Here is a 17,867-nt window from a genome sequence, read left to right as displayed (position 1 = left end):
AATGGTACGCCTTTTCACGAGATATTTGCTGTTGTGAACAACTGTTGAAACCAAATCCTTGGTGACGTTTGTCTTTCGGCAAAAATTTCTTCAGAGAGAGAGAGAGAGAGAGCGCGCGCGCGACTTTTTCCTGATTGGCGCGTCACGTCACGGGGGGAGTGCGGTCCTGGAACGAGGTCTGATCACCAGTCAAGATGGCCAAGAAGAAGGTGGTCAAGAAGAAGAAGAGCACCAAATCCACGTCGGCGGCCAAGGGCCCCTCTGAGCCCATTCAGCCCAAGGTGTGTCCCAATTGCGGTGCCCTCTATACGCCCCTCAAAGCCTCCCCGATGTGCAGCATCTGCACCCAAGCTCAGGCTGCAGCCATCACCTTTTCCTTGCCAGCCGAGCCCTCGGGTAAGTCGTGCCTTGGCATGCTACGCCGATGTTTTGATCCTTTTCACATGGCTCGTGCATCGCGTCCTGCCGCGCTAATCTGGCGCCATCATGGATTTGGTCATGCTCCCATGTCATCCTGTGTGTGCAGAGGCCGAGCTGGTGACGGCTGAAGCTGCCGCAGAGACAGCGGCTGCCAAGGCTGCCAAGAAGACGACCACGTCCACCACCAAAAAGAAATCTGTCAAGAAGAAATCAACGACCAAAAAGAAGTGAGGCCTTGTTTTCCTGGCCTTGCGTCAGGGTGAGGCTTTCCCCAAGATTCCAGCTGAGCTGGACGCTTTCCCCCAATTTGAATCATGTGCGCGCTCCTTGAGCTGGCCAGCCAGAGTTGGCTCAGCTTTCAGGACCAGTCTGTGTGTCTTGATGATACTATTTTATCTCTTTCTCGGTCTTTTCCCCCCAAACATGACAACGACAAGTTGCAAGCAATTTAGCTAGCTTTCCTCTGGTCTTTGCGCGGCGAATTGGTTGCCCGTCGTTTGGTATCACCCTCAATTTCCTGACCGCTGTGAGCGCGCCATCTTCTTCTTCTTCTTTGCTTTTGATCCTCTTTTTTCGCATCTACATCTCCACATTCTTCACTGGTCATGACTCTGTCCCAGTTCACGGCGCATTGGCGTGCAGCACATGGTATGCGAGAAGAAGAGAGACCAGGCGGAAAGAAAGAAGACAATCAAGCGATGGGCGGAATGGAATATAGTGATGTTGGATTTCCGACTGCTCAGTTGCGCATCAAAACCTCAATCGTGCGATGTCCCATCATTTGGTTGTGACGCATCGCCTTGATCATGCCCGCACCCTCACGCTAACGGAGCAATAGTTGATTGCAGGTGAGGGCCATTACTGAAACAGCATACGAGTAAGAGAGACGGAGGAAGATCAGCGACTCACCGTGGCTGTATAGACAACGGCGTCTCCCTGAGACCGCCCATTGGGCTTGCGCAGTACCCGTGTCATTCCCTGTTCGAGGCCCAGCGGTAGCACATGATATGGGGTGAGGCATGGACAAGGTCTCTAAATATTTAAAGCATTGGCATGCACACTTGGGCATGGGCATGGGAATGGACGCACCGCAACAATTGGTGTGCCAGTCATCCAGTAGTCGATGTCGACCTCGGTGGCCTCGTACGGGATCCCGCGCAGCAGGATTTCAATGTAGCCGTTGTTGGCAGCAGCACCGCCGCCGTAGCCGCCACCAAAGTTGCTGTTGCTGTAACCAGAGCCGCCACCGTAGCCGCCGCCACCATAGCCACCACCACCGTAGTTGCCGTGACCACCGTGACCACCGTGACCGCCATGACCACCGTGACCGCCGTGATGGCCACCGTGACCACCATGACCACCGTAGCCGCCTCCATGGCCGCGCATGGCACCGGCATAGCCCGAAGCGGATTCCTGCGGGTAGTGGCCATATGGGCGACCACCGCCGCCGCCGCCGCGAAAGTTGGCTGACAGGGCCATTGCGTCCTACAATCAAGTCCAGTCCCATCAGTGTTGGTCAAAGCCATTCCTGGGACATTCAAGAGCGACGGTTCAAGACGGTGCAGTCACATGCCGGCGCACCCAAAGGGCATACCTGGGATGAGAGAGGGACGAGAATGTCACCAAAAATGTCGCGCAGCATCTCTGCCACCGTGGAGCGGTTGACTTCAATATAGCGATCGCCAATCTTAGACTTGTGCTGGCGCATGGCCAGGTCAAAGCATTGGCTGGCGGTGGAGCCGCTGAAAACAGCGTAGGCCGTGCCAGTGGGGCGGCCGTTGAGCGCATGGCAAACAAAGACGTTGTTGGCATTGATGCCCGACGGCTGCAGAAAGTCATAGACGTCGTCCCGCGAGCAAGACCAGGGCAAGCCGCGCAGGCGCGCCACCAGCGTGTCCGTGCTCTGCAAGCCAGATGCCACAAAGCGACACACCAGGTGAGGAGGCGGGACGGCATGAGAGAGACAAGCACGGCGTGGTCTCGCGCATCCTGTCATGGACCACTGACCCGCAACAATTGATCCTGGTACCACTTCAACAGGTCGTTCCAGGTATCGGCCGTGCCCATTTCAATGTCAACGCTGCGGCCCTTGAATTCGGTCCTGTGCGGGGGCAAAGGACCAGACATATCCGTTCAGGTCACCAATGAGCAAGTTGGCGTTTATAACCCACCAATGGGCCACGTGTTGGACCGAACTGTCGACACGACACAACGCCAACCACCAGAACAATCGCCATGCCTGTCAACCCAGCCGCAACACCCACTTGTTCTTTTCCAATGCCAAACGTGCGTCTTCTGGCGTGCACACCAACACGCATGCCTTGCCCTCGCATCGCCCTTCAGGATTCTATCAAGAATTTAAAAGAATAAAATAAAAAATCACGCACCGACACATGACGGGACCGGGCTTATGATGCTTGGAACAGGACAAGCCGGTTGAATGCAGCAAGCCAAGGAGGCGGCGCGTACGCATTCTAGCATCACGTCCAACACTTGAGCCGGGGCCATAAACTCTTCCAAATCATGCTGAAATACCAAAAACCAGGTGCATTCGGTGAGAAACCAGTCGGTGCTCATTTGAGAAATGCATTGGGCACGACGAGCGACTCCACTGCAGTTGATCAGGCAGGAGCGAGTGGGCAGGGGCATGTTGGGATACCTTGGTGGTGTCAAGGGGCAGGCCGTGAACAGAGAGGTACTGCGAGTCATTGGCGGCATCCTTGGAGAGGGCCCGTGCCCGGTAGTAGGTCTGAGGGCTCTCGACAAACACCTCAATGTAGCGATCGCCGAGCATGGCACCCGAACGAGCAAAGGCAGCCTGCGCGGCCTCGGGCGATCCCATAATAAAGTAGGCCTCACCAATCGGCTTGCCCTGTGATATGCGAATGCAATGCAGGATAGCAAGCGGGGGGAGGGCAGGGGGTGAGCCACCAAATGACGGGTCAGTTGTTGCATGGTGGAAGAAAACAACCATGTGGGTGTGGCGTGGTGTGTTGGATCACTGACCTGACGGTTGTAGCAGATGAAACCGGAATCGGCCTGGACATCCAGGCCCTCGAGCATGGGAAGGACTTCCTTGGCCGCCCACTGCGTTGAATTGACGAAGAGAGGTGAGGCGAGTCGGGTAACCTGTAAAAAAGACGATTCTTGGGGAGAGAAAAAAACAAACAAACAAAAAAACAAAGAAACACGGGGTCGACGACAGGGTGGGCAGGTGGCGCTTTACCTCCCACTTGAGACCACGAAGGCGGATAACGGGGGAGCTGAGCACGTCGGGATCAATTTTGACCTTTTTGCGCTTGGCACTGGGTTCCGCAGACCATGCATCGGCCGTGCCTAGAGATTGATCCAGTAAAATAATGAGTGTTGTGGCAGCGCCCAAGTGGATCAGAGGTTTTTTTTTCCTACACCACGAGTTTAAGTCAGGCACGGACCAAGGTTGGCGACGGGGCCGGAAGGCGCGGGTGCTTCGCGCACTGTCGTGCCGTTGTGGGCGGGGGCTGTTGCAGTGGGGGAGGGAACGGCCTTGGCCATGGCCTTGCAAAGCTCGTAGCCAGTTCCCGAGACCTCAACGGTGGAGACGATGGCGAGATCCACGGCAGCGCTCAAGTGTTTGGTAGGTTCTGCCACGGTGGCAAGCAACTAGGGGGTAGATCAACGAGGCCTGTCCGGTCAGAAGGGGGCATGGAGGCGAGGTACAAGCCGAGAAGAAGAAGAAGAAGAAGAAGAAGAAGAAGAAGCAGGATTCAAGTATGCTGCATCATCATCATCATCATCATCCGCCACGCACCGTGTCAAACCAGAGGCGGTCATTGATGACCACGCGGGGGGCGTGCAAAGAGCTGCAGATGTACTCCAGCTACCAGCAGAGCGTAAATCAGCACCACGCGGTCAGTGAGTGGGCACGGACGACGCCGCGACGGCCCCCGTCTCGCCGGGGAGCGAGCCCGCTGGCCTGGCGCCCTTCCTCGAATGCATTCAGCGACGATGCCGTGCTTCAGCAATAGCCGGGCAAAGCAGCATTGCCAGCGAAAGCAAGCCACAAGTGCAGTCATACCTGAGCCAGGGCGCGGCTGGCGGGACCAGCGCGCTCCACGAGAGCGGCCGTGAGGCCGAGGGCTGTGAGCTGCTCCTGATCAATGGCTGTCGTCTCGTCGCTCCGCACCACCACGGTACACGCCGGGGCGCTGTCCACCTCATCCTCTGGGTTGCGTACAACCAACCAAGACAGCAAAGCACAGTACTGGCCCTCACTGTCGCCAGCGGCCTCGACGGCCAGTGCCACAACCGATCCGACTGCCATATCTTTCTTTTAAAAAACACAAAAAAAAGAAAAAAAAACTTTTTTCGACACACACACACGCGGAAGTGTGCTCTTGTCTCTCTCTTGTTCGAGAACAAGAGAATTGAGTGAGAGAGAATGAGAGAGAGACAGAGAGAATGAAGAGAGAGAGAGAGAGAGAGAGAGAGAGAGAGAGAGAGAGAGAGAGAGAGAGAGAGTTTGAGAGAGAGAGAGAGAGAGAGAGAGATTGAGAGAGAGAGAGAGTTTGAGAGAGAGAGTTTGAGAGAGTTTGAGAGAGAGAGTGTGAGAGAGAGAGTGTGAGAGAGAGAGTTTGAGAGAGAGAGAGAGAGAGAGAGAGAGAGAGAGAGAGAGAGAGAGAGAGAGAGAGAATGAGAGAGAGAACGTACAGAACCTGTCCAACAAAGGGGGTCAAGATGTTGATACTGGCTATAGGCTGACCTCACCTCATTTCATCGATCTATTTCCAAGCCTTAACCGCTACCACACGTACTAGGGGTTCTCATGTGGTAGTAAAGCTTTGCTTTTCGTGGATGGCATTCTCTGCGGTTCTGTCACGCTTCTGTGCCTCTCTCTGCTTTTGGGTTGCTTTCTTCTCTCTCCGAGCTCAACATTTCAAAGCCATCTCTGTCGTTTTGCTGCCTCGTCTCTAGCTTCTTTTGGCTTGTCCACCATGAAACACAATGTCTACGTGTGTGAAGAAATTGAAGCGAGAGAGAGAGAGAGAGAGCGAGAGAGAGAGAGAGAGAGAGAGAGAGAGAGACAGAGGGAGAGAGAGAGCTCCAAAGCTTGTGCTCGTGGTGAAACGGCAGCTTGGATGCGGCAGGTGATGAATAGTGTCAGGCAAGACTGGTGCCACTTGTCTTGATCTGTCCATTGGCCCTGAGCGAAACAGAGAGAAGAGTGAGAAGAGAGAGAAGAGAGAGAAGAGAGAGAAGAGAGAGAAGAGAGAGAGGGAGAGAAGAGAGAAGAGAGAGAGAGAGAGAGAGACAAAAGGAGAGAGAGAGAGAGAGAGAGAGAGAAAGAGAGAGAGAGAGAGAGAGTTGGTTTGGTCGGTTTAGAGAGAGAGAGAGAGAGAGAGAGAGAGAGAAGAGACAAAAGGAGAGAGAGGACAAAAGAAAGACAAAAGGAGATCTGCACTGCTACGGCTGTCAACTGCATATTCAAGTCTTGACCGCTTTTACTGCTGGCACAGTCTCTCTCTCTCTCTCTCTCTCTCTCAGTGACGGCGCAAAGGGGCTGTCGGCTTTTTTTTTTTCCGCTACATCTCCTTTTTTGCTTGGACTGGACGGGGGTGCGAGTCGCGCGCCTGTTTTTTCCTTGTATCAACTGGTGAGTCGATGGGGTCGGTGCATTTTGGGCGGGGGTTTTTGCGTTGCGCTTGTGCGTGCGTGCGTGTGCACGCAAGACGCAAGATGACACACGACACACGACAACGCACACGGGCATCTCGCTCGTCTTGAAGAGCATCGACCAGACCATCTGGGGGGGCTGGCACGCCAAATGCGGCGACGTAGCCTGTTGTGTCGCGTGTCGGATCGCTCGCCATAGGCGGTCACCACAGTCGCTTCCTTTGCCGCTGCGCTCGTTGGTGTCGCTGCCGTCGCGGCGCGTCGTGTCGTGTCGCGTCGTGTTTTGCCTCCTCCTCCATCCTCCTCCGGGCACACCTTCTGGTTGCATTTCTTCTTCTTCTTCTTTTTTTTTTTTTTCTTTTAAAAGCAGGCTGATGAGTCGTTGGCTCTTGTTTCACAGCTTGGTCTTGTGCACGGCCTGGTCCCGCGTTTTGGTCGTCTTGTTGGTGGATCGTTCTGCCCGACTGTCCTTGGGTTGGGCTCCCCTTCCTTTTTATGATTAAACACATTCAATTTTGCACAAAGTACCAACACATCCATGACTGACGCGGTCCCCGTGTGATCGTATCCAGGCCCGCGGATCGCTTGCTAGCCCGAATGACTGTCCCGAGTTGCTGACCCTCCCGCCCCCCACTTTTCTTTTTTTTTTTTGCATCGCTCTCGTGCGATTGCATAGGTTTTGTGTGCTAGCATTTCACAGCATCGTCACCATGAGCGGCTACTCATATCTCTTCAAATACATTATCATTGGTGATACGGGTATGTCCGACACGTTGGCCCTTGTCGGCGCAATGTTTCGATCATCCCTCTCCACCCTGCCACCGGAGCCTCCCTGATCCTCCCTCGCTTGTTCAGGTGTTGGCAAATCTTGTCTGTTGCTTCAGTTTACGGACAAGCGCTTTCAGCCCGTTCACGATCTGACCATTGGTGGGTCAAGCCTCCTTGCATGCTTGTCGCTCGTGATCACACCATCCCCATCTTCGTCGTGCTGAAACCACGTCTCACATTCCGCGCGGCATTGACATCCTTTGTGCGCGTAGGCGTCGAGTTTGGCGCGCGCATGGTCTCAATCGATAACAAGCAAATCAAGCTGCAAATCTGGGACACGGTGCGGCCTGCATAGCTTTCTTTTGGCCCCGCGCATTGGGACACCTGTCATCATCATCCGGCTGGGAGAAAAGCCAGCCAAAAAAAAATTAAAAAAGCAGCACTTGGCAGCAAACCTGGCTCACAGTTTGCCATTTCTGCGCTTCCGACGTTCCATAGGCTGGTCAAGAGTCTTTCCGTTCCATCACGCGCTCGTACTATCGTGGCGCCGCTGGCGCTCTTCTGGTCTATGACATCACTCGGTAAGAATTCAATGCCACCAGCGTCTCTGGCACCGGGCCGTGGTAGTCGTGGGCGACAATGCTAATACCTCGGGCCTGTGACCGCCGCGCCCCACCTGACCCCCATCGGTTCTGATGATTGACTCATCATTGCAATTGCGCATTGCTCCCTCAAACTTGGTAGCCGCGACACGTTCAACCACTTGACGACATGGCTTGAGGATGCTCGCTCGCACTCCAATCCTAACATGGTTATCATCCTCATTGGCAACAAGACGTATGTCTGCCTTTGCGCTGTGCAATATGCAATATGCAATATGCGTGGGATGCATGCATGTGTGTGTGTGTGTGTGTGTGTGTGTGTGTGTGTGTGTGTGTGTGTGTGTGTGTGTGTGTGTGTGTGTGTGTGTGTGTGTGTGTGTGTGTGTGTGTGTGTGTGTGTGTGTGTGTGTGTGTGTGTGTGTGTGTGTGATGCATGCATATGTGTGTATGTGTGATGGGCCGTTCGTTTTTTCAGGCTCACATGGCCTTCCTTTGTTTCCTTGTCGATCCGCAGCGATTTGGACTCAAAGCGTGCCGTCACACGCGAGGAAGGCGAGCAATTTGCGCGGGAAAACGGCCTCATCTTCATGGAGACTTCTGCCAAGAACGCCACCAATGTCGAGGAGGCCTTTATCCAAACGGCCCAGGCCATTTACTCCAAGATTCAGGAGAACGTCTTTGACATCAAGAACGAGGCAAGGCCCACTGATCGAGCTCCTGCTTTTCGTTTCAATCGGCGCACGTGCAGCTCCAAACTTTCTCACCGTCCATTGCTTGCGTCTTTTGTTGGGGCACATCTCTTTTGGCTCGTTTCTTCAGATGAATGGCATCAAGGTTGGCCCGCAATTGGCCGGTGGTGCCGGTTCTACGCGGCTGGATCTCCGCGCTCCCCAGCAGAAACCCACCAATTCGGAGGGTGGCGGCTGCTGCTAGGCTGTAGTTTTTTTTTCTCTCTCTCTGTGAAACTTGATCTCTTTACTCGTTTGTCACCCCCATCTCTTCTTTTCCTCTTCCCCACGCCCCCTTTCCTCAGCTTTATCCTGTCTTGTTTCTCTTGTGTTCATTTGTTTGCGATTCCGAGGGAAAGGGGTGTGCGTCTTGTTCTCGGTTGATGTCCAAGCGGCTTGTGTTTGTTCACCAACAAAGTGTTCTCTCGCGCTTGTCGCTTGCTCCTCCGCCTTTCTTTCCTGCCGTTGACAGCATCTGCGTCCGGTGCCATGGTCGAGCACGCTCATGCCCTGCGCCGAGTTGCCTCGTGTGCCCACGCCATGTTCTGTTCCAAGCGCTGCTGTCTTTTCTCCTTCGGATCTTCCCTTTGCTTCACCAATTCTCTCTCCTTTCTTTAACAGTTTTTGGTATCTTCAATCAGAGGTTACGCTTTTTACCCCGAGTGTATCGATCTTCGGCGCTGGCACACACACACACACACACCCCACGCTACGCTGTCGGTTTTCAACTCGTTGAGCAGCTTCTCTCAACGGCACCAAACCAACCAAGGAAAGCCCTTCCCCACCCCAGCGGTGTCAACAATATCCAACAACAACAGGCCATCCCCATTGCCACCATCGCCATAGTATGCGTCGCAAAGATCAATCAAAGCAGAAAAAAATCGGCCAGATCTTCCAAGGGCACCAAGCGCAGAGCCCCCGCTCCACCAAAAAAGGGGCGGATACAGTACCAACGAGCAAACACAAAAGAAATGTCTTGTTTTCTGTCTGTCTCTTTGACCGGGTTTTGGTTTGGTTCTATCTCTCAGTGTATCTCTGGTTCAAGTACTATCTGTGCCTTTGCCATGGTTTCTCAACAGAGAAATGAACTGAGTTTGGGCCCATCTCTGCTTCTATCTCATTTTATCTCCCTATCTCTGCCACCATCACTCTTGAACGCTCCCTCTCTAACTCTCTCTCTCTCGTATTTTTTGTGTTTTTTTTGACGTTCAGCCAACGGTGGAGCGGAGCTCAAAAGTGGCAGTGGCATTGACCTTGAGGGTACGTGCCATCGGTGTTCTGGACCAAGTGTGTGCTGCCGGGTCATGACCTGCATTTGAGTTCCGGTGGCATGCATGTCGGGAGATTAAAAGGGAAGCAAAAGGCGGCGGATGTCCGAGGTGTCATGTGTCTGACGCAGCTGGAGCGTTGAGAGGGTCTTAGCTCACGCATCCCGCCGTCCTGCCATTGATGTGGTCCAGGTTGGGTCGCTCCATGACGTTCAAAGGCTTTCGTAACTCGTTGCTATAAGCGGATTGGACACCGCCACGGCTGGACATCCTTCTTTCCCTCGTTGAGGGCCGGGGGGCTCCAACCTGCGCTCGTCGAGGCCAGCGGGCTGCATCGACTCGCAGCACACGCCTTCCCACCCTTTGGCCCCAGCCCGAGTTTGGCCTTGTCAACCATCGAGATGGGGCAAAAGCAAAGTAACCACCAGTTTAGGTCAGTGCTGCCGCCTTCAGCACGTCAGCGCCGCTTTCCTCCCTGTGCCAAAGAATTGGGAGGTTGGTTCTGCGGAGATTGGCGCTCCCGAGCTCACCTGCGATTTGGCTATGCGCACCCGCCATGCACAGCGAGGAGACCATCGAGGCCCTTCGCAAGGCTGGCCTCCATGATGACGAAGCCGTTCCCGTTGAAGACTTTGTCGAAGAGCACGTGTGTCTTTCGATTCATGCCTCCCGCGCTCTGTTGCAAGATGGCAAAGACACTCAGATACACCATCTCTGCGTGCGCACACCTTCGGCATGTCTTCACCCTCGCGTTTCTCGCGTTTGCTCGCGGCTGGGTGATTCCGCGCACCATCCAATTAGTTTGCAGCCGACCTGAGGCGCAAGGCCCAAGCCATTCCGCTCGCTGGTGGTGACTCGCTTCAGTTTGAATTTAGCGCCGACCAAGATGTGAGCCGGGCTTGCTCTTTACTTGATCCGCTGACCCCAATGATGAAGAATTTGACCTTCTCATTCCCCGCAACCCCCGGCGTCGTCTTGATGTGTGCGTCGTACAGGATTATGTCACGCTGCGAAGCAGCATGACATTTGAGACCTATGGCGACGAGACCTTGCCATTGGCCGAGCGCGAGGCTGAGCCCCGCATTCGCCGCAACACCCTCACGCTTTCGGCGCTGGCCGAGCAGTATGGTTTTGACCCTACACTCGTTCAGTGGGGCCAGGACGATGCTCAACTCGAAGACGATGACATCAACCTAGAAAACCTGGAAAACGGTCTGTCAACCAGCCCCCTTGTGCTCCGTCTTGTGCTCTGTTTCCTTGTTCCTGCCGCCGACACCACGCCACCCCCACGTGCCCAACTCGGCGGCGCCTGCGCGACTCACCGAAATTCCTGGTTGCTCTGTTTGGGTTGAACGCTTGCTTTTGTGTGTTCCAGCGACCGACCTGCCAAATTATTTAAAGCGAGAAGCCAACGGCACCGTCCTTTTTTCTGTGGATCACTTGCAAACCGTGAACCTTGACCAAAACCTCCCCGGTGGCGCACCACTGGCCCACGACGCCATTGATTTGCTTCGTGTACGCAGTCGTGTCTACCTTCCTTCCCGTCTTACTGCGCTGCTTCCTCCCGTGCATGTTGTCATTCTCACCAAGTCTGAACCGTTCTTCTCGTTAGCGCGAGGCCTCGTTTTGGACCCAGGCCGTGGATTTGTGGTTCACACCCTCTGGCGTGCACTTTCGCGACGCGCTGTCACAGCGTGATCTCAAGTCATTTGATATCCGCAACGTTTTTCACGCCGCAGTCGCCAACGATGATAGCCTTGGCCTGCTCTTTGCCTTTGTGACACGTATCAATGATTGTTGGGAGGGCCACGTCTTTCTTTGTGATGAAGTCTTTCTGACCACCTTGGACGACGCCGACAAGCCCCAGCGCGTCCCGGCCAGTCGTGGACTGCAGGCTCGCGCCATGTTCCATCAGTTGACCCATTTGCTTTCTCTGTACAATCCCACTGCGTTGGCGGTCTCCCGGGATAAGCGGCTCGTGCGTGGTCACAATGCGTTGGCCCGCGTGGGTTATAAGCCCCCGGTGGACTATAACGAGAGTACCCTTGCTCGTCCAAAGCCGAATGATGTCAGCTTTGGGCAACTCGTCAACGGCTTGCTCAGCGACGTTCGCACCTTTACTATCCGGGTTGGTCCTCTTCTTGTTTCCTTCCTTGGCTGTCGCATCTTGCCTGGCACCGCCTGATGTCCAAAGGTGAAGCAGGCCCTGACACCGCATTTTCGCGGCTCGTCCCTTTTTTTTTTAATCCGTAGATACGCATGCTCATGAATGATGACAACGAGAACACCGCAGCTGTGGACCCTCCAGCACAGGGTCGTCGCAGCCGTCGCAACAGCAAGCAGAGCGACATCTTTCCCCTTGATGATCGTCCCTTGGTGAGGCCCGTGACGCCTGTACGCCTGCTCCTGTGCCCATGCTTCGCCATGGGCGCGCTTGAAGTGGGGCGTAATCTGTATGCTTCGTGCTGATTCTTTTTAATACTCTCCCTGGTCTTTTTTCGCAGCGGCAAGGTGCAACCCCTCCTGACATTGAGGAGTATGAGAACTGCTACCGCCAGGCATGTGACGATGATGATATGGCTCTGTTCAGCGCGCTCCAGCATGACTGCACAAAAGCAATGCGTTTTTGTAGTCGTGGTGTCGAAGCTCACTGCGTCTGATTTGTCGCAAATGCGTGTGCAGATTCGCGCTCTCGTTACCATGTCGGCCTTTCCCGAGCTTCAGTTTGCTGATGACGTCTTCATCTCGCCGCGTGATCTCGTGTTTGAGGTTGGTCACCATCCGTTCAAGTGAGCCTGCTTCCTTGAGTAACCTGTTTCTCACGTCCTGTGCACCCATAGATTGTGACGGCCCTCCGCGATGTTGTGCAAAGTGAAGGAAGTTACACTCACGTGCGAAGCATCGCCGAGCCAGGCATGAGCATCGCCGGTCTAAAGGTATGTCGGCAGGTGGTTTCTGCACCTAAACTTGGGCCGACGAGTGAAGAAGTCAAAATACCGCCTGCTCATGACGCTTGCACGGCAGTTTTTGCTTTCGGTCTTGGATGGCAAAGGTCAAGCAGCCGATCGCCTTCGCTTTTGGCGAAGCCTCGGCAGCAACTGGAATGCCGGCCGTGCTGATAAGGACCTCTTTGTGCTCTACCAACCGCGTCACAGGTGCGTGCTCTTGTTCGTGCTTTGTCAATGCATGCAAGCACTTGGCGCGTCACTCCTGCGCTTCTTCTTCTTCTTCTTCTTCTTCTTCTTCTTCTTCTTCTTCTTTTTTTTTAACTTGACACATTCATCTATTTATTTGCTTATTCTCGTTTGCTCTGCCCCCACTCATATTTTCCTCTAGCCACGGTCAGCTTCGCGAGCAATGGGAAGCCGAACAGGCCACCATTGCTGAGACGTTTGTAGCCTCGACCGATCTGCTCAACTCTAGTCAGCCGGTTGGCCTTTCCAACCTCGGCTCCGCCGTTGAAGAGGCCTTGCTGCCCGTACCTGAGCTGCCATCGCTTCCACGCCCCGATGGTGTGGATGATGGCTCTCTACACATTGACCCCTCAAAGCTGCCACCCCCGCCAGCGTTGCCTTCCGCTCCCGGACCAGCGGTGCCGGCTCCGCCTGCACCACCCGGGGCTGGTGGCGCCCCGCCACCGCCACCCGCACCGCCCGCCCCTGGCGTGCCACCACCTCCACAGTTCTCTGCCATTCCTCCGCCGCCTCCGGCGCCACCTGCTGGTAACGACTTTAAGAGTCAGCTCGCAGCACGGGCGCGTGCCATTGACGGTGGTGCCACGGGGGCACCGCCACCGCCACCCCCACCGCCGGGTACAGGTGTGGCTGCTTCATCGGCCAACGAAGCCCGTAAACCTGCCAGCGGAACAACCTTGCCCCCAGCTCGGACAGTGCGCGAGCTTTTGCAGCCGCCGGCTGCCCTGCCTCCAGCTCCCGGCATGGACAGTGATGAATTTGACATCTTTGTGGAATGCGCTTACCCGCACGATGCGGCAAACCAGAAGGAATTGTCCATCTATGTTGGCGAGGTATTGCGGGTGCTGGATAACCGCAAAAATTGGTGGCTGGTGTGCAACAGCATTGATCAAACTGGCTTTGTGCCCCGCAACTACCTCCTCGACGAAGATGGCATGCCCGTGGAATATTCTGACATGCCGTTGGTGCGCAATGGCCGTCTCATGTACCCGCCAGAGCGACCGCAGGCGCCAGTGGCCCCCAGCGCACCTGCTGCAGCAGGTGGAGCACCACCACCCCCGCCACCTCCCGCCACCGGCGCACCGGCGGCACCCGCAGCTCCGCTGGATCTAAATGCGGCCATTTTGGCCAAGGGTCAGCAGTTGAAGAAGGGTGAAGAAACGCCAGCGCCTGCTCCTCAGCTTGCGGAGACTGGTGACTCGGCCGGGCCGGTACGTAGAAGCATTGTGATTGCAGGGAAACGTGCTCTTACTCATCTTGACTCGTGGCAACGCCAATGCCTGCTCCTGTTGTCGTGCAGGGTGGTCTCAACTTGCACGAGCTGCGTCGGCGAGCCAAGAATCGCCAGGGCAGCCGCGCCTCACTCAACATTGATGAAATGTTGGCAGCGCGTCGTGGCCAATGTTTGCCCATGGATGCCACCCCGCCCGAAGTGGTGGACTGGCTTACTGCCCAAGGTCTGGGCGATGTGGCAGGCAAATTTGCCCACGTGACTGGAGCTGAGCTTCTTCACATGAACCGCCAGGCCATTAAGAACATGAGCAATCTCGCAACCTCGACACGGGTATACGCCAAGCTTGAGGCCAGTCGTGAAGCCGCGAACGTCCACCTGGCCCAAGGTGCCGCCTCGTGGAATGCGCCTGCACCGCCAGCCGCTACCACTGGCGCTGCCACTGCCCAGCCGAGACCTGAGCATAAGGGCGAGGATATGTTGCTCAATCGTGCCCGTGACACCGAGCGCATGGAACACATCAATGACGCACTGAATCAAGTGCGAGACCAGGCCCGTCGGCGTCAGTCTGCCCATGGTTGGGACCGACTCAAGGGAAATATGCGGCGTGCTTCGCAAATTGAGATGGCGGCACCGGCCGCAGAGCCGGAGATCCCCGGCCTGGACGATCCCAGCTTGCCTCAGTGGAAGCGTGACTTGTTAATCAAACGCTTTCGCCAGCAACAGCAGCAACCATCGACTACGTCCACGTCCACGGCGACCAGTTTACCACCGCCTCCAGCTGTGAGTCAACCTGGCGCGCCAGCAGCGGCAGTGGCCCCACCACCACCACCACCAGCGTGGAACCAGGCACCGCAGCGCCCCGCTGCCACGATGGCGCCTCCTCCACCTGTCGCAGCCGGCGCACCACCGCCGCCCCCTCCACCTGTTGCGGCCGCCGCGCCACCACCGCCACCACCACCTGCATTTGGTGGCGCCCCGCCGCCGCCGCCGCCGCCACCAGGTGCAGCCGGTGCGCCACCACCACCACCACCTCCAGCGGCTTCGGGTAACAATTTATTGTCAGCCCTGAAGAACCGAGCACCGTTGCGGGCTGCTCCAAGTCAGAGCTCGGGTGATGGCGGCGCTCGCGACTCGTCGGGTGATCTACTTCGCGAGCTTCAGCAGGGTAAGCAGCTGCGCAGCGTTCAACCTGGCTCAACAACTCGAGCCAGCGCAGGTGAGAGTGATTTCTTGAGCGAGATTCGGAGCGGCATTCAGCTGAAGAAGACGTCCAGCAGCGTCGCCCTCGCGCCGCCCCCACCCGCCGAAACAAGCTTTTCCCGCGACATTCAACAGGCTGCCTTGCAACCCGTGGATAGCTATCACAAAATGGTTTGTGCTTGCTAGTATCGTTCGTGTCAATGTATAGCCGCGACTCATCGGCTCGCCTCTGTCACAAGCGCAAGCGCTTGGCGTCCCTAACACCGGACATGCCCTGTCTTGTTGTGTTTTAGGATTACAAGCCACCGGCAGTGGCAGCGGCTCCTGCGCCGCCCCCATCAACGACCACTGCCAAGGGTACAAGTGAGGGGCAAATGCCGGCCCCAGGTTCAGGCGGGCGTCCAGTGGCACCGACACACGGACCCGATGGGGATCAGTTGCCTGACTGGAAGCGCAAGGTGCTTCAGAAGAAGCTGGACGACGAATGGGTAAGCTACCAGTGTCAAGAATGGGTGCTCATTGTCTTGGTAACTATCATCTCATGTGTGGTGCGGGGGCACGCGTAGAGCGCGGCACAAGCGCAACAAGCCGAGGCACGAGCCAAAGAAGCCCGGTGGGAGGGTGTTCCCGCGTGGAAGCGTGCCGTTTTGGAGCGCAAGGAACGCGTTGGTAAGGGTTCCGTCGCTTACGTGCCAACCCACTCATTCGACGACCTTTTTTTTGGTTTTCTTTCTTCTTTTCACGTCCACGTTTTGGGCCTATTTGTTGCACTTACAGCGGCTGGGCTCGAGGAGGCACCACCCACGGAGCGACCGATGCCCGATGCGCGCGGGCCACCTGCAGTGGCATCGAGCAGCGCCGTGGCTCCACCACCACCAGTGGCTGTGCCGCCTGGTCGAGGACAGCCTCCACCACCCACCACCACAACGCCTGCTCGCACCCAACCCTACTACCAGCAGATGCAGCAGTCTCAACAGCAGCGGTATGCAGCGACCAGTAGTGCCGTGCCCAGTGCACAACCGCAGGCTGCAGCCACCACCCGAGCCCAGGCACCTACGGGGCAGGATCAGCCGGTGCCCGAGGTTATGGATGATGCTGAGCGTATGCGCAAGCTAGAAATGCTCAATCAGCGGTTTGCTGCTCGCCGGTACGTATTGAACTGGTTTGACTTTGCCTGCAAGATTGTTGTTGCATCAAGAGTGTTTTTCCAAGGGAGATACGTGGCCGACGCGCAGCTCATGTTATTGTGGGTGGCTGTAGACAAACGGGGCCAGGTGCGGGTGCACCCCCGCCCGTTTCGATGGCTGCGCCACCGGCGGTCGCCGTACCAGCTCCAGCACCAGCTGCGGCGTCTGCGCCGGCAGAAGACGAGACACCTCCGGCATGGCGCGCGGCCATTGAGCAGCGCAAGCAGGAAAAGATTCAAAAGCAGTTGGAGGAGGAGCGCCAAAAGCGCGCGCTGGCCGAGAAGCGCTGGGAGGGTGTGCCGGCCTGGAAACGCGCGATCATTGAGAAGAAAGAAGCCGCGGAGCAAGAAGCGCAGGGCTTTCCACCACCACCCTAATTTTAACAACTGCGACCAGGGTGCGGCGGAGTGCGGCTGATGCGTGCAAGGCGTTCCCGTGTTGATGACGAAACATTTTATGCGTTGTGGTATGCTTATTACAGAGGCGAATCAAGGTCTCAATTGATTATCATAATCAGGCTGCATGGGTCAGCGACCGCCATTCAAAAGCCAGGCGACAGTGACGCCAGTATTTTCGGACACAAACATGTCTCCCACAGCAAGCACGCAGGAGTGATGTGAGACAACTCAGTTGTCAGAATGCCGACCCATGGAGAAGGCACCCGAACAGTGCTCGGTGTGGTAGCGGGCATTCATCTCGGGCTGGAAGCGCCATGCGTATGCCGCGCCCCCTAGGGCGAGCACCATCACCAGGGCGGCGAGCTTGTTGGCCCAGCCGGTGGTGCGTCCAGCTTGGGCGCCGGCAAGGGCCCGCAAGAAACCCACGTGGGCTGCGAGGAGCAGCAAGCCACCGACTTCGCGGCCTTGCTCATGCTCGAGAATTTGCCAGACCAGAGCGGCAGCATTGTCCTGCCAGGATGCGCTCGGCCCCTGGGGCGTCACGTCCAGATCGGTCCGAATGGTGTACAGGAGATGACCAGCAAAGGCCAGGATGCCACCGACCACCATGGGCAGTACGCTGGCCAGCAAGCCGCTGGTCCATCCAGTCACCACCACGGCATTAAGCAGGGTACCTAAACCCAGATAGGCTGCCATCCAAGGTAGACTATCCGGGTCGTTGATCTGAGCCCAGGCACAGGCGGCGAAGAACGCGCCGGCCAGGACCAAGTACGTCCGTGCTGACAAAGATTGAATCGGCGCCATCCTGAAAGGCAGGAGGTGTTTTGCTAAAATGTGAATAATTTTAACGCAACTTTTATGTACAACTTGACAGTTACCATCTGTTCATGAGTATGGCGCTCTGACAATTTGTTCAAGCAAGCAAGCATAACGAGCATACTCACTGCCTTCGCCCATCTAAAACGTCTTAAACATAAGTGTGATATATATTACACATTCTTAAACGTGCGTTGTTCTCTGACATTTTCTACGAGAGACAGAGCGAGAGAGCGAGAGGTGAATGAGAGAGGGAGGGATGAATGAGAGCCAGAGGCAGAGACAGAGTGGCAACGAGATAAGAGACAAAGCCAGAGAGACGAAGAACAGAGACAGAACCAAGAGACAGAGACAGAGACAGAGACAGAGACAGAGACAGAGACAGAGACAGAGAGAGACA

The 17,867-nt window shown here is 56.0% G+C and overlaps 5 protein-coding genes across 5 annotated transcripts; 3 read left to right on the top strand and 2 right to left on the bottom strand.

Annotated features, from left to right (window-relative positions):
• Positions 1 to 194: 194 nt before the first annotated feature.
• On the top strand, positions 195 to 651 carry MONBRDRAFT_11788 (uncharacterized protein; the record flags this gene model as incomplete). The annotated part of the gene is made up of 2 exons (XM_001749645.1): positions 195 to 396; positions 527 to 651. 2 exons carry the CDS (start codon positions 195 to 197, stop codon positions 649 to 651), a joined length of 327 nt encoding a protein of 108 aa, XP_001749697.1.
• Positions 652 to 1,129: 478 nt separating this feature from the next.
• MONBRDRAFT_34217 (uncharacterized protein) lies at positions 1,130 to 5,881 on the bottom strand (the record flags this gene model as incomplete). Its single annotated transcript, XM_001749590.1, has 15 exons — positions 1,130 to 1,243; positions 1,330 to 1,398; positions 1,510 to 1,905; positions 2,015 to 2,323; positions 2,428 to 2,521; positions 2,685 to 2,767; positions 2,890 to 2,946; positions 3,080 to 3,292; positions 3,427 to 3,507; positions 3,647 to 3,756; positions 3,855 to 4,062; positions 4,211 to 4,279; positions 4,478 to 4,729; positions 4,763 to 5,114; positions 5,412 to 5,881. The coding sequence occupies 15 exons, from the start codon at positions 5,879 to 5,881 to the stop codon at positions 1,160 to 1,162; spliced, it is 2,847 nt and encodes a 948-aa protein (XP_001749642.1). The 3' UTR covers positions 1,130 to 1,159.
• A 132-nt stretch (positions 5,882 to 6,013) lies between these two features.
• MONBRDRAFT_38811 (uncharacterized protein) lies at positions 6,014 to 8,809 on the top strand. Its single transcript, XM_001749644.1, has 8 exons — positions 6,014 to 6,052; positions 6,749 to 6,831; positions 6,928 to 6,999; positions 7,113 to 7,180; positions 7,339 to 7,421; positions 7,585 to 7,677; positions 7,957 to 8,137; positions 8,262 to 8,809. The coding sequence occupies exons 2-8, from the start codon at positions 6,783 to 6,785 to the stop codon at positions 8,373 to 8,375; spliced, it is 660 nt and encodes a 219-aa protein (XP_001749696.1). The 5' UTR covers positions 6,014 to 6,052; positions 6,749 to 6,782; the 3' UTR covers positions 8,376 to 8,809.
• Positions 8,810 to 9,994: 1,185 nt separating this feature from the next.
• Positions 9,995 to 16,771, top strand: MONBRDRAFT_34215 (uncharacterized protein; the record flags this gene model as incomplete). Its single annotated transcript, XM_001749643.1, has 15 exons — positions 9,995 to 10,084; positions 10,240 to 10,326; positions 10,434 to 10,650; positions 10,814 to 10,953; positions 11,051 to 11,566; positions 11,692 to 11,814; positions 12,121 to 12,207; positions 12,279 to 12,374; positions 12,463 to 12,593; positions 12,775 to 13,843; positions 13,933 to 15,237; positions 15,360 to 15,554; positions 15,633 to 15,735; positions 15,844 to 16,213; positions 16,327 to 16,771. The coding sequence occupies 15 exons, from the start codon at positions 9,995 to 9,997 to the stop codon at positions 16,628 to 16,630; spliced, it is 4,833 nt and encodes a 1,610-aa protein (XP_001749695.1). The 3' UTR covers positions 16,631 to 16,771.
• Positions 16,772 to 16,879: 108 nt separating this feature from the next.
• Positions 16,880 to 17,455, bottom strand: MONBRDRAFT_11784 (uncharacterized protein; the record flags this gene model as incomplete). Its single annotated transcript, XM_001749589.1, has 1 exon — positions 16,880 to 17,455. The coding sequence occupies one exon, from the start codon at positions 17,453 to 17,455 to the stop codon at positions 16,880 to 16,882; it is 576 nt and encodes a 191-aa protein (XP_001749641.1).
• Positions 17,456 to 17,867: the final 412 nt, after the last annotated feature.

The sequence above is a fragment of the Monosiga brevicollis genome, genomic scaffold (genome assembly GCF_000002865.3).
Source record: "Monosiga brevicollis MX1 MONBRscaffold_32 genomic scaffold, whole genome shotgun sequence".
Lineage (NCBI taxonomy): Eukaryota > Choanoflagellata > Craspedida > Salpingoecidae > Monosiga > Monosiga brevicollis.
This window is presented reverse-complemented; position numbering and strand designations above follow the sequence as displayed.